Here is a 12,765-nt window from a genome sequence, read left to right as displayed (position 1 = left end):
GTCCAGCAATGGTATTAAATGGTACCATCTGATGATTTAAGTTCTGCCGAAGATGGTTTCTGCCCAATGTGATTTCTTTTGGAAGGCGTAATGTCACCTCTTTACTGAATTCTGCCAAATCACTCAAGCTTTGAACACGTAGGATTTGACACGTAAAGGTACCCATTTTTCCATTACTTTCTTGGGGGAGGATTTAATGTTGTTCTTAAAATTTTTCTCCTGTTGCTTATAATCGTATCTGTCTGCAGTGCCATAGCTTCCTAATTATCTTTATCATCACTTATGATAATCACCTCTGCAGTCCCAGGAGCTTCCTGAGTCATCCTCCAGCCCGCGAATCAGCAGCAACCAGTTCAGAGTCAACTTCAGCCAATGACTGTTCCTGTGCCAAATGTTCACCCTCACCTACAGGTTCTGTTCCATCCAAAGACTTTTTGTCTTCAGGAGAAATCACTGAAAGATATTTCACCATCTCTAGCCAAATCTCCTCCCAGATCACATTAATGACAGGCTCTGTTAAACTATCTAATGCCTATTTTATGAAGAATACAGCATTGGTGATGGTGTAGGAATCCCATGCACTAGGATCTTCAGACAGATGAACCTTTGTGAGATTCTGAACAACAAAGTTATACATTAGTTTGGCCTAAGTCTTCCTGAACGGCTGGATCAAACACCGATCTAAGGGCTCCAGGACCTGCAACAAGCAACTGGTTCTAAAGACAACCTTAACATCAGGATGAACATTGGCAAATGCAACTGCGGCACCAAGAGGACAGTGAAGAATCAGTAGGGCTTTGAATTCAAGACTTTTTTTTCTCGTAAGGAGTCTTGAGCTTCCGCAAGAAAGCACTGCTCAAACAATTCCTAAGGAGAGAGGGAGTCATCCAGCCTTTTCTCTTTGCACGCCAGTATACTGGCAACTTAGCTCGGATTTTCCTCTGAGAAGACATGGGCCTAGTTTTCTGTAGAGTGGTAATGGTTTCACTATGAGGTCACCTGAAGTATTAGCACAAAACAGAAACATCAGCCTCTCTGTTTTGGCTGACCTCATGCCAGAATCAGCTGGCTCGTGTTCTTCAAAAGGGCAGATGGGATTGTTCAAGGGCTTCCAAAGCATGGCGGTCTCGACAGCACCAAAGACTCGTGCAGGCACGTAATCCCCCTCTTCAGTCGCTTTCTACAGTTGTGGCAGATACAACACGGGAGCTGCAGGATCAGGTGACTTGGTCTCCGGGTCATGGTGCACCATACATTTCTCAACCCTTGCTCCCGGCAATACTTTTTCTCGGGACCCACTTCGGTGTCTGAAAACATGTCTTCGAAAATTCTTCTTGCATGATGGCAGGTCCCTTGCATGCAAAGTGTTTTCTTATTCCTCTGCTTGTCTTCAATCCAGAGGTTTAACATCATTTCCATCTTTTCCATCCTTGGGTCACGAGGGATAAAGCATCTCTTAAGTGACACAGGTCTACAAGAGGTGATACTGGCCCTAATAAGAGTTTCAGCTTTCCTTATGGTACGAATTCTTTCATACCATATAAACGACCTACAAAGCTATCTGTTTTACCTTTGAGAAGATCAAGAGCGTCCCTTTTCTCTTCAAGAGACATCACCCCTCTTACCCTTTAGCAACTCTCTCTGGTGCCGGAGTCCTTGTACTTGGCTTTACGCTCTTCCGCCGCAATAGTCACGTTTATAGAAGCCGTGTTTAAGCTTTATGCTAATTAATGCAACCTGACAATTACTTACTAGAGATTTTATATCTCCCAATGTTACAAAGTGTCAGCGTATGACATTTAAGGACCAAATGGTATTATGAACAACACAAGGATAAATGATAGTATATTGTTGGGATACTCGGTGCAAAAAGGGCTGATTGTGTAGGGGATGACTGGCAGAAGCATGGGAGAGGAAACAAATAGCTCAGAAGTTTCTTCCCACCTTGTGATACAGTCAGAGAGACAATAATGGGGCACTTGGACTGACTTCCGTATACTCAATTCAAAATTTTCATGGTTGTCAAAAAGGTATACAGAAGTAAATCCACCTATACTCAAATTCCCAATAAGGGCAACTTGCAGTTAGGAAGGGATTTACTATAAATCCTCCTGTAAGTTATCAGAAAGAAAGTCACTATTCATATATTTAAGACAGTACTGTTGCTATGATTTCCCTTGGCCTACCACTATGAATTCAAGGCTATGTGAAAGGCAAACACAGCATACGTGTATTTTCTGTAAACCCACAGTAAGTCAATCAAACATTATCCTCTGACAAAATGCAACCTCCGAAGGTGTAGATGTAAAGGTCAGGCAGGCCCTGAACAGCCCACGCTCAAGAAATGACTACTCGAGAAAGAAAGTGACAATGAAAGAATAAACTAGCCCCTTTTCAATGCCCGGTCACTGATACTTTACTTTTATCCCCTCCTCCTGGGAAGATAGAGCGAAGCCTGGCTTTCTTATTCTTCTCTTCAGGGGCCATGGGAAGTGGTTTGGAGCTGTGGTTGAGTGCCGAAGAATCCCGGTTGTTACTATTCATCCTCATTGGGGGAGCTGGGGGTTTCTCTTCATTATCCAGACCGTCAGACATTTTCAGTTACAACCGATTGCACAGCTCCTAAAGACGAGGAGGAGAAGACAGGAGTTAAGGGAGGTCTAAAAGACAACCTGGTAAATCCGGGGAGTCTAACATCTTAGAAACCAAAGCATTCATCTCATGTCATCTCAGGTTTGGCACTGACCATTCTGAGGGGTTCCTTTTCTAGAGGGAAGGGAGCTGCCTGCCTAAAACCCAACGATGCCATTTCCCAAAGAGGAAAGCGAAGGCAATAATGAATGGCTTTTCAATATGTAGACACAAACACCGAAGGTCCCTTCCTTTTCCCCCAGTGACACTCTATTTTCTGCCGTCCACTCAGTCTTTTAATGAACAATTTCCAATCTTTCTTCTTTAAAAATTCTATCCTCATGATCGTGGTCAGGTAGCACAACCTCCTTGGAGTCTGGAATTGACACAGGCCTGGCTGTTGATACTTAATGGCGCCTGATTCTTACCTGTGTGCACCTTATTAACAAAACACACCCTACTGTTTCAGGAGAAAGAACTGAGAAACAATCTAGTAAGCCGGTAGTTTCAGCAGAGTTGGGGTGGACTGCTAGGGGAAGAAATGCCCCATCTTCAAGGAGCAGGCAGAAGATAAAGCAGAGCCCAGTGCCACCATGAGCAAAGAGGAGCTCCAAGGAGAGGACTGCTTCGTGAGGAGACACCATAACCTTCCTCCTTGTCATATTTTATGTCCTGGAACAGGGAACAAGGGAGTTGACAGGGGTAACAGGGTGGTAAGCACCAGTCCCGTTTTAACAACTTATCTGCTCTTAATTTCACTCTTCTTTAGTATCTTGTGCTGAGGGTTCAATACATTCAGGTCTCATGCCACTGGAGGGTAAAGTGAACTAGAAAAGCACAAACTCCACAAGGAAATGTTTCTGCTTCCAGCTGTCTTCCCATTCTCATTCAAGTCCTTGCATTAGGGCCCTGACACTTGCCATGCATGTCACGCATGAAGAGTACCTTCTAGGGGAGACAGGGCAGGGGAGGGAGGGATGGAGCGGGAGTTGGGGATTAGCAGATGCCAACTATTGTACGTGGAGTGGATAAACAACAAGGTCCTACTGTAGAGCACAGGGAACTATATTCAATATCCTGTGATAACGCATCATGGAAAAAGAGTATGAAAGAGAATGTATATATATGTATCAGTGAATCACTCTGCTGTAGAGCAGAGATGAACGCATTGTGCAAATCAACTATACTTCAATAGAAAAAAAAAAGGGTACCTTCCAAGTGAATCTCCAGTTCGAATACAAGGAAAATCAAATCCCACTGCAACAAAATCTCTGTAATTTCATCAAGTATTAACCGGCACTAATTTAGGAGTGTATGAGCTCTCCATACGCAACTTGGCATATCACTCTATTCCAGTAACATTTACTGTTAACCAACCTGAGTACAACAACAACAAAAACAGGGGTCTCCTCATTACCTGCTACAGTGAGAAATAATCTACCTTAACTCTTTTCAGCCCTTCAGTGGTTACAGTGTGTTTATTACTTTCAGTAATGAATTCTAAGTTACATTATGCTATGTGGAAATTTTTACTGTTTTAGATTTTCTCAAATATATAGAGCCTGTACGTATTCAAAAATAGCTGAGTATCAATTAATAGTTTCCCCATCTGCACAGGTGACTGCCAGCTAACAATGATTGGTCTGACCTTGGTGTGGACAAGAGATCTCTTTTCTTTTCCTTTGCCTAAGTGTCATGCCTTGCATTATCTTAATGAATTAAGACCAAATCTGTATTCCTTTTTCAGGAATCGTGACAGTGAAAATATCAGTAGTAAACGTTTTGTCACCGCCAGATTGATTAAGTCTCATATTTTCCTATACGGGTGAAACTATAGCACAAGGTAAAATGAAAACCTAACTGTGCTGTCAAGGATCAATTATATTCATAGATACTGCTGGTAAATATATGAAATCAGTGCTAATGGGTCTACATTCCCTTTTCCCATTTTGATTTTGGTCCTTCTAAATTCATTCTTTCTCCGGAAGAAAAGTGAGTTTAAGACTGACTTCACCAGTGGTATTCTGTATCAGACGGGTTCTTGGTTTTAATTTAGCCACTAAAAAGAATTTGCCACCAGAATAAAAGCACTATATATTTTTTGTGTGTGCGCGTTACGCGGGCCTCTCACTGTCGTGGCCCCTCCCGCTGCGGAGCGCAGGCTCCGGACGCGCAGGCTCAGCGGCCACGGCTCACGGGCCCAGCCGCTCCGCGGCACGTGGGATCTTCCCGCACCGGGGCACGAACCCGTGTCCCCTGCATCGGCAGGCGGACTCTCAACCACTGCGCCACCAGGGAAGTCCAAAAGCACTAATTTTTCCTCTGTGTGTGCTTTGTCTGTTTTACTTTTCTGGGTTCAAAACTAATGCCTGAATATGTGGTGATTATTAACTAAAGCTCAATATACAGAATCTAGGTTGGTAAAAATAATGAAGTTTGAAGGTTATTGCAAAAGAACTGAGGATTCTAGGCAATACCTAGAAAATAGTGAAAAATGCGTCTCAGGAAGAGAAAGCCACCACGTTCTGGACGATACCTATTTTCTGAGGACATGTTAGTTAACTTGAGATAACAGAAGTCAGAGAAACATACATACCCTCTTTAACATGATATACAAAGTTGACCTTACACAATAAAGCAAGCAGGAGTCTGAGCCAGTCAGGGTGCTAGTGCACCTCCGTAATCCAAAATACTAGTCTCCTTTGTTCTGGATAATCAGGTGTGGGTAACAGTGGCCTTTTTTCTTCCTAAATATTCTCTCTGGGTAGAGACTCAAAAGGTAGATGCCCTGTTTCTTTTCAGGTCGGGAAACAAGGGCTACTTGGGATATAAAATTCACACTATACTCTCCTATAGTAGACTAGAAATCCCTGCCCAGAATTTGAATACCACACACTTGCTGTGGTCCGTATCACAGGCATTCTGCAAGGGACCCAGCTTAGATGGCGCACCTTTCTACTGCCCAGCAAACTGGAATTGGTTTAATTCCATTCAACTTATCAGGGGATTATAAGAGGGGCTGGAATAAACCTCTTTTACAGAGATGTTAATGAAACTGAAGAATCTTTATCTACTTCCACAATAGGAACATGAAGCAAATAATCACTCCGTTTACCTAGACATTTCAGATTTGCTTTTGCTCAAATTATCCCGATATTACGTCAGTTCTTCATGACTCTTTACAAGGCACAACCAATCTTCATCTTCTTCTCACGATTCCAGATAATTCTGAGCTGGTGACAAAGGAATAGGGCTGGAGACTCCTGTTATCTCTAACTCACCTTCAAAGCCAGTGCTTCAAAGCACACTTTTCGGTGACCGATGGAGAAAGGGTAGGGCCCTGTAAGGAAGCCTTGCTGTTAATGTATTTGCTTCCCAAGTGGGAGGTGTCTCCGACTATTCCACAAACGTAGGAGAAAAAGGGGGATTCTATTCTGTTATGTTTGTAAACAATGCCGATTTACTAAGCCACGTCCCTCCCCTGAGACAGCTTTCTACAAAGGATACTATTAATGGACTGCTGGTTCAATCTGCCTATGAGGTCATTATTTCCAAGATCTTGAAAGAGACTATTTTGTTTGGGGCGGCTGTAGGCTCTATTTCAAGAATTGTACAAAAGTGCCATTATTCTCCAGGAACCCAATCGAAAAACTGTTGATCTTTAAAGTTTAACTGTTGTCGTTCGCTTCTGCAACACAGCAGAAACTTGCAAGTGCAGGTCACGCTGGATCCAGCCACAGGCCATTTCATTTCACTTTTAGAATGTGGCTCTTAGCATTGAGGAGGAATCTGAATGGACAACCAGCAACAGTTTGTATCTGTTCACAAATTGCTTTCAGACTTGGCTACTAGGTTTTTCAGAGAGAATTCAAATGGCTTTTGTGGACAGTGTACTTTTTGTCCAGCCCTTGGGACTGAATGTGGCTTACCGATGCTCTGTAATTACAATTGAAATTCACCAGCAGTGAGAAATGAGCCTCTGGTCTCATGATAACCAAGAAGCCAGAACACCCCTCTTTCAGAGTACTAAGAAAGATTAATTCTCTATCTCCTCCCCTCCTTATCTCCCTTTTCCCTCGCTCTCTTCTCTACTCCCCACTCTCACCCCCCAAGTGCAAGGGCAGGCACGCACACACAGGTGCATACACACACACACACACCCCTTCACTGAGTTGCCTTTTGACACAGAGATTTGCTGCAAAGTACTTCAGAGGAAAACTTTTATCAAGATGCGTGGCAACTTTAGATGAAATGATTAGGCATTATAAATAATTGTCATTATTCTCTCATTCTTCCAAAACGTATTCTCTTAATGTGGTGACAAACTAAACCCTCAGAGAATGTTCAGTAGGTTACAAAAGAAAGCCGCCAGCCTGCATGTTCCAGGAGTCAAGGGGAAAGACAGGTGCTCAAGTATACTCTAGCTAATGTGGCCAAAATTCATATCATGGCATATGTGTTGAACTGGATACAGTCAAAAATGCCAGTTGTGCCCATTTGCCACAGACGCTCTACCCAGGTGTGTGAAGGGTGAGACTCCAGAAATACTGGCCCTACAACTTGCAAAGATCACCTATTAAGCCATTAGCAACTGCACTAAATATTTTCGTCAGATCTGGTGTCATCAGAGACAACCCATGTGTCTGTATTATTCTGTCTGCTTTCAAAAATCTAAGTAACTGTTTATTTGCATATTTTCCCAATGAGAGACAAACTAATAATGGTCTCCTTTCAAAAACAAAAGCCCAGGCCGGCAGATGCACAGCCACGACCTAATAAACCCAGAGGTAAAGCTCCCGAACCACCAACCACACGAGGCCATTACTATAAATTGGTGAGCACATCAATATTGCTTATATCCCTGTCATATCAAACTAGAGGATCTAACACAGGAATGAGATGTAGCCCAGGGGAAATTTCCAGGGTGAACTTCCTAATGTTTCTGAGATACCTACATAAAGAATAGGGTTGGCTGCAAGACACCTAGAGCTGATGAGATGACAGCTAAACTGACAAGAGCACACATGAAATAAGACTGATTTCAGGATCTCAAAAACGTAGTAAACAAGTCAAAGAACTCTCACTATGTTTAGACACTAACAGAACATGAGAGCGTTTCAAATTTCTAGAATTGGGTACATCTTTTTAACAAGAATTAGCTCTATAGATCAAGAAAGAGTGAACTTTAAATGACAGCTTCCAGACTTGGAGGTATTAAGTAAACATAGATTTAAAGTCAGCCAATGTCTCCTTAGACAATGATATCAACACTGGACTGTTCTTCGTATTTCAGGATGAGGTTACCGCTTTTACTGTAAGAATGATGTATACACTGAATTATACTTTGCTGGTGGGAGAAAGGATCCAAGAGTTACTTGCTGGCTCTTTCTTGGGCTTCCTTGTAAACAGAAGCAGACATTTTCAAGATGGCTAGCTGAGCTTCCTGGGATAAACTGTGATGGGGAAACAAATGATGCTTTGCTAACTACCCTATGCTGATCTGATACTAAACCCACTTTATCTCGGACACATTCTTAGCAACTGAACCAACCAGCCAGACACTTATGACTGACAGCGTAAGAAGATGTAGTGAACTGTTTTCAATTGCCAAAAAGAAAAAAAGAAAAAAGGAAAACATCATCTAGCCTTCTACAAAGGGGACAACGTATTATCATTTGAAAGGATGTTTATACCTTGCTTTACATTTCTACAGCAACTTGTATCTGAAGACTTCTAGCAACTTTTCAGACATTATTTCCCATAATATGCTAAGATGCCAAAGAAGAGAGAAAGGGCTCATTTTATAGGGAGGAGAATGAGCCAGGTCTGGGTCCCTCAGCAGCCCTAAACCCACACTCCCATTCCCAGACAAGGTGGACGAGAGCCCGACCCCTAACAATAGTCAGCCAGATGGGCCCAACTTAGCATTGCCACCATCTTGTCTCAAACTGCACATAGTCATGAAACATGTCATTCCCCTCACTAGATCATAAGCTCCTTGAGGGTAAGAACCCCTCGGTCATGACTATAATGCTTTCAAACTGCCTAGTACAGTGCCTTGTTCCCAGGAGGCATTAAATACACATGTGAGGGAATGAAATGGAACTCTGTAAGTTCTGTGCCTTTGCTGAAGCTCTGAGTAAGTTTTTCATGGTGCTGAATAAGCCTATATGCCTACTCCAAGCAGGTCTGAGCTAAGAAGGCGTTTGGAAGTTTTGGCACTAGTCTAACTGCCAAGCAATTGGGCATCACGTAGACGCCAGCCACCCTCGGATTATCGATACCTCATTTTTTACTGTATGACTTCATAATGTCCAGGAGCTTATTTGAGCTCTTGCTCTTATTTGAGCCGGACACCAACATGTGAAGAAGGGAGCACCATCCCCATTTTCCATGTGAGGAATTAACGAGGCATAGAGGTTAAGCGACTTCCCCAGGGTCACAAAATAATTGAAAGAACTGAGACCAGAATCTCGAACTCTCCTCAATTCCCCTCCCATGACACCATTACGATATGGATCCAAGTAAACCCACAAACACACACACGTTCTCTCTCTTCATATGTGCACTTTCATCCTCCCCGAATATTCATATGACAGTTCTAGCTTTTTCATTTCAACCCACTTCAGGCTGGTACTTACCTATTTCAACTGCTTGTCTCATCCAAAGACCCAAGGCTAGGAGATTTACTGACAGAACTCCAAGAGGATTCGTTGGCCGGTAGGACCAATTCTTAGATGGCCTTGTTTTGGGGCTTGTCTGTTCTGGGGCACTCACCAAGGGAACTCTGCTATCAGAGACAGGGGTGTGCTGTTTCAGAAAGCCTGGCCTGGGAGATACCATTACAGCGTGTAATGGAGGGAAGCCATTTCAAAGATCATTTGATCAGGAGTTGCTGAGCTACTTGTTAGGCAGATTTGCAAAAGCAGCCGGACAAGTAAGGGAGGCACTAGCTCTTTTTACAGCCGCCTCATTTCAATCTTAGATCCTGCAAGAGATAGCTCACTACTGACACACATACAAGGCATGGTCACACGGAATACATTCATGCTCTCTCTCACACACACGAGCAAATGAGGTCGGTTCCGCTGTAGTCCTGTTCTCTGTTATGAGTGGCTTCCACTGTTTGTAGCAGGAACCTCACAGTAATGAAATCCAATAAGCCAGCATATTATAGTTGCAAATTTCAATAATAGGTTGCAAATAAGGTAATCGATAGCTATACCCCAGCCTCCAGACCTCATATACTGCATATATTATAGGGGGCAAATAGTTCCTATTCGAATGACTTCTTAAGCTTCTAAATGTATTGTGTATGCTGCGTGAGCTAATGCCAGGAAAATGCTAATAATCACCTGACCTGTGTTTATATTTGCAAACTGATGCATTATCACAGGTTTCAGCTTTTCATGTCCAACACTGATGCTTCTAAGAAGAGAAAATAAGATGCATAAAGAACAGAGGTAGACATTTTTGTAAGCGTTAAAGAAAACAAAAGATGCCTCAAATAAACGTGTGGAAAAAAGAAAAGGGAAGCAAAACCTAGTAATAAAACATTTCCTAGTTCTCAAAAGAGAATGTAGTATCCTTGGAAGCAGTCAGATGGAAAAAATTAGATGCAGACTAGCAGCCCAAGCGAACAGGATATGGTAAACCAACATCTCGAGTCTCTGGGGTTCTAGCTGCTCACTGTTACTATGCATGGGTGATAATTATACCCTTCCCTGATCCACTCCGGCAAAAGAGCCACGAATTCCCTCAAACTCAAGCCTAAAAATTCAATTCCCGAAGTTGCTAGGGCTTTTTGTATACCAGAGAGATGTCTGGACATGGTTTTCGAACACGCGCCTTATGGCTTATCGTCCTAGGAACTTGCTCTATTCTCAATGTTCTACACCCAAATCGGCCTTCTACAGGGAAGGTGCCCATTGAATATTTGAAGAGAAGAGTTACATGGGGTCAATTGAGATCTTAGCATTACATATTTCTAAACTAGGAATTTAGATCATTGTAGCAAAGCTCATATGCTACCCGCTCCCCGCAAAAAAAAAGACATCCTGCCAGAACTGGAGGTCAAAGAATCTGAGCTGGTGCAAAATGCAGCAACTCTTCTTCAAGCTTTTGCCCCTTAACCTAAGTTTACAAAAGAGCCGAGCATGTGATGTGTCTCAGCATCTTATCTGGGGGCTATGGTTAAGGATGAGGAAATACTATCTATTAAAAACAAAGGGCTTCCCTCAAATGCTGAAGGAAGAACGGGACGTGACCAGGCCCAATTTCCATCTATCCCACTTCACAAATGGTAGGGGATAAACATCCAGCTGGCCATAGCCTTAGTTGCAGGAATTCCCCATCTCCTACCCCCACCTCTTACTGCCGCCAAAGAGGATTATTTTTGTCTTAAAAAAAGACTGTCCATGGGTCTAAGAAAAGATCGTAATCCACCCAAGGAAATTCCCCTAGAAACCAAAAGCCCGAAGGATGACCTCACAATCGAGCATGCTGGCTTCCCTATGGCTTTCCTGCACCAGGTAAGTTCTTCACTTATGAGCTGTCAGATCCACCGAGTGATTCATTCTCCTTGCTGCCCGTTACTCAGCTGCCACTGTCCACTTCTATAAGATGTGGCTCATGACACGCAGCAGATCCCTCCTCCAGCACTCGATCAGCTATGCTGCCCCAGTGCTCACCCGCACACACACAGAGAAGGCTGCCAGGTACCTAAGTCTTTCTGGAGCCCGGAGAAGCCTCCAGGCTGAGAGCACAGGGCCCAGCCCTCACTTCAAAGGAAGGACATGACAGCCCGGTAGGAAAATTGCAGATAGAGCAGAAGTAGGGTTTGTTGCAAGGAACGCGCGTCAGCAGGCCTGAGTTCCCAAGGACTCCTGTGGAGGCGGGACTATGGCCTAGAACACATCTTGACAAACATTTGGGGAAGAAAAAGGGAAGGAAAGTTGGGTGTTTATAATAAATATATATAACTCCATTATAATTCTGTATCAAGCAATGGTCATCTCAGAGTGTTCGTTCTCCTTTAAGACTGAGCCTAGGGTAATTCCCTGGTGGTCCAGTGGTTAAGACTCTGTGCTCTCACTGCAGAGGGCCCGGGGTTCAATCCCTGGTCAGGGAACTAAGATCCTACGAGCCGTGCAGTGTGGCAAAAAAAAAAGATTGAGCCCTTAACTATGAGGGTCTATAATGAGGGTCTATATGAGGGTCTTCATGCACAGCTGTATAAAGAGAGGAAAAGAGAAGATCTTAGGTCAGCCTAACATTGCTTTTTATAGGAAAAGAAACCAGTTACATGCCTTCTTCTTGTGGACTGTTGGCTGACTTTCATTTCAAAGACTCCTAAGACCAAAGCAGAGACCTACTCCCCTTTAACGGTAAGGGGCTGAGAGTAAAGAGATAAATAAACGCCCAGCTCTGGGGGGCATTATAGACTCGAGCAGTGGGTTTCATCTCTGGCTGCATACTGTATATAAAATGTATATTAAATACACGGATAAAAATATAACTACAGAACAAGGGCATGTGTATTACAAATTGAAAGGTGCTACAAAAAGAGGGACTGAAGAAGAAGGGAAGACTCTCCTTCACTGCCTGCTATCCTACTGGATGAGAAATCAGTGCCAATAATCATACCTCCCCCTATAAGGTAAGTGTTTGATGTAGATGTTCCAAAGAACATCACTGTCCTGACTTTCATCTCCATGCCGCCAACATTCGTACGTACCAGGTACTGTGTCAGGTACAGGGGGTATACAAAGAGAGGTGAATAAAGAGCAGTCCCTGTCTTCAAAGAGCTCACAGTTAAATGAGGATGGTAGACAGGCATACATACAATAGGGAATACAATGGATGCACCCAGGTGGGCACAGAATGCTTTGGAAGGACACAGCAGAAAGGTAACTGAGGTTCTCAAAGAGATCAGAGATACAGTACTTCAGCAGGGTATTGAAGGATGAGTAGGAAAGCACTAGGTTGGTGTAATACATTATTCAACAGTATATTCCAGCAAACAAATACTCCAAGCATGCTAGATTACGTTTCTTAGCCTCAGGCCTCTGTTTCTGCTGAACTAAGTGATGCTGGTGCTGTGTAAGAAAAAGAACAGATCTTAAACCTCTGGAA

At 43.2% G+C, this 12,765-nt stretch overlaps 1 protein-coding gene across 10 annotated transcripts in view; it reads right to left on the bottom strand.

Moving 5' to 3' along the window:
- The window catches only part of PAK3 (p21 (RAC1) activated kinase 3), a 237,386-nt gene that overhangs the window by 92,012 nt on the left and 132,609 nt on the right, over positions 1-12,765 (bottom strand). For 9 of the 10 annotated variants that reach the window (XM_032619848.1, XM_032619845.1, XM_032619843.1 and 6 more), the window contains one exon: positions 2,421-2,622. In XM_032619848.1, coding sequence (XP_032475739.1) covers positions 2,421-2,595 — 175 coding nt within the window. In that variant the 5' untranslated portion in view covers positions 2,596-2,622. Of the gene's footprint in view, positions 1-2,420; positions 2,623-3,842; positions 3,870-12,765 lie in introns of those variants that run through there. The other variant, XM_032619852.1, reaches the window with a different exon arrangement.

This window comes from Phocoena sinus, chromosome X (genome assembly GCF_008692025.1).
Source record: "Phocoena sinus isolate mPhoSin1 chromosome X, mPhoSin1.pri, whole genome shotgun sequence".
NCBI lineage: Eukaryota > Metazoa > Chordata > Mammalia > Artiodactyla > Phocoenidae > Phocoena > Phocoena sinus.
Note: the sequence above shows the minus strand (reverse complement) of the source record. Positions and strands in the feature narration are given on the sequence as shown.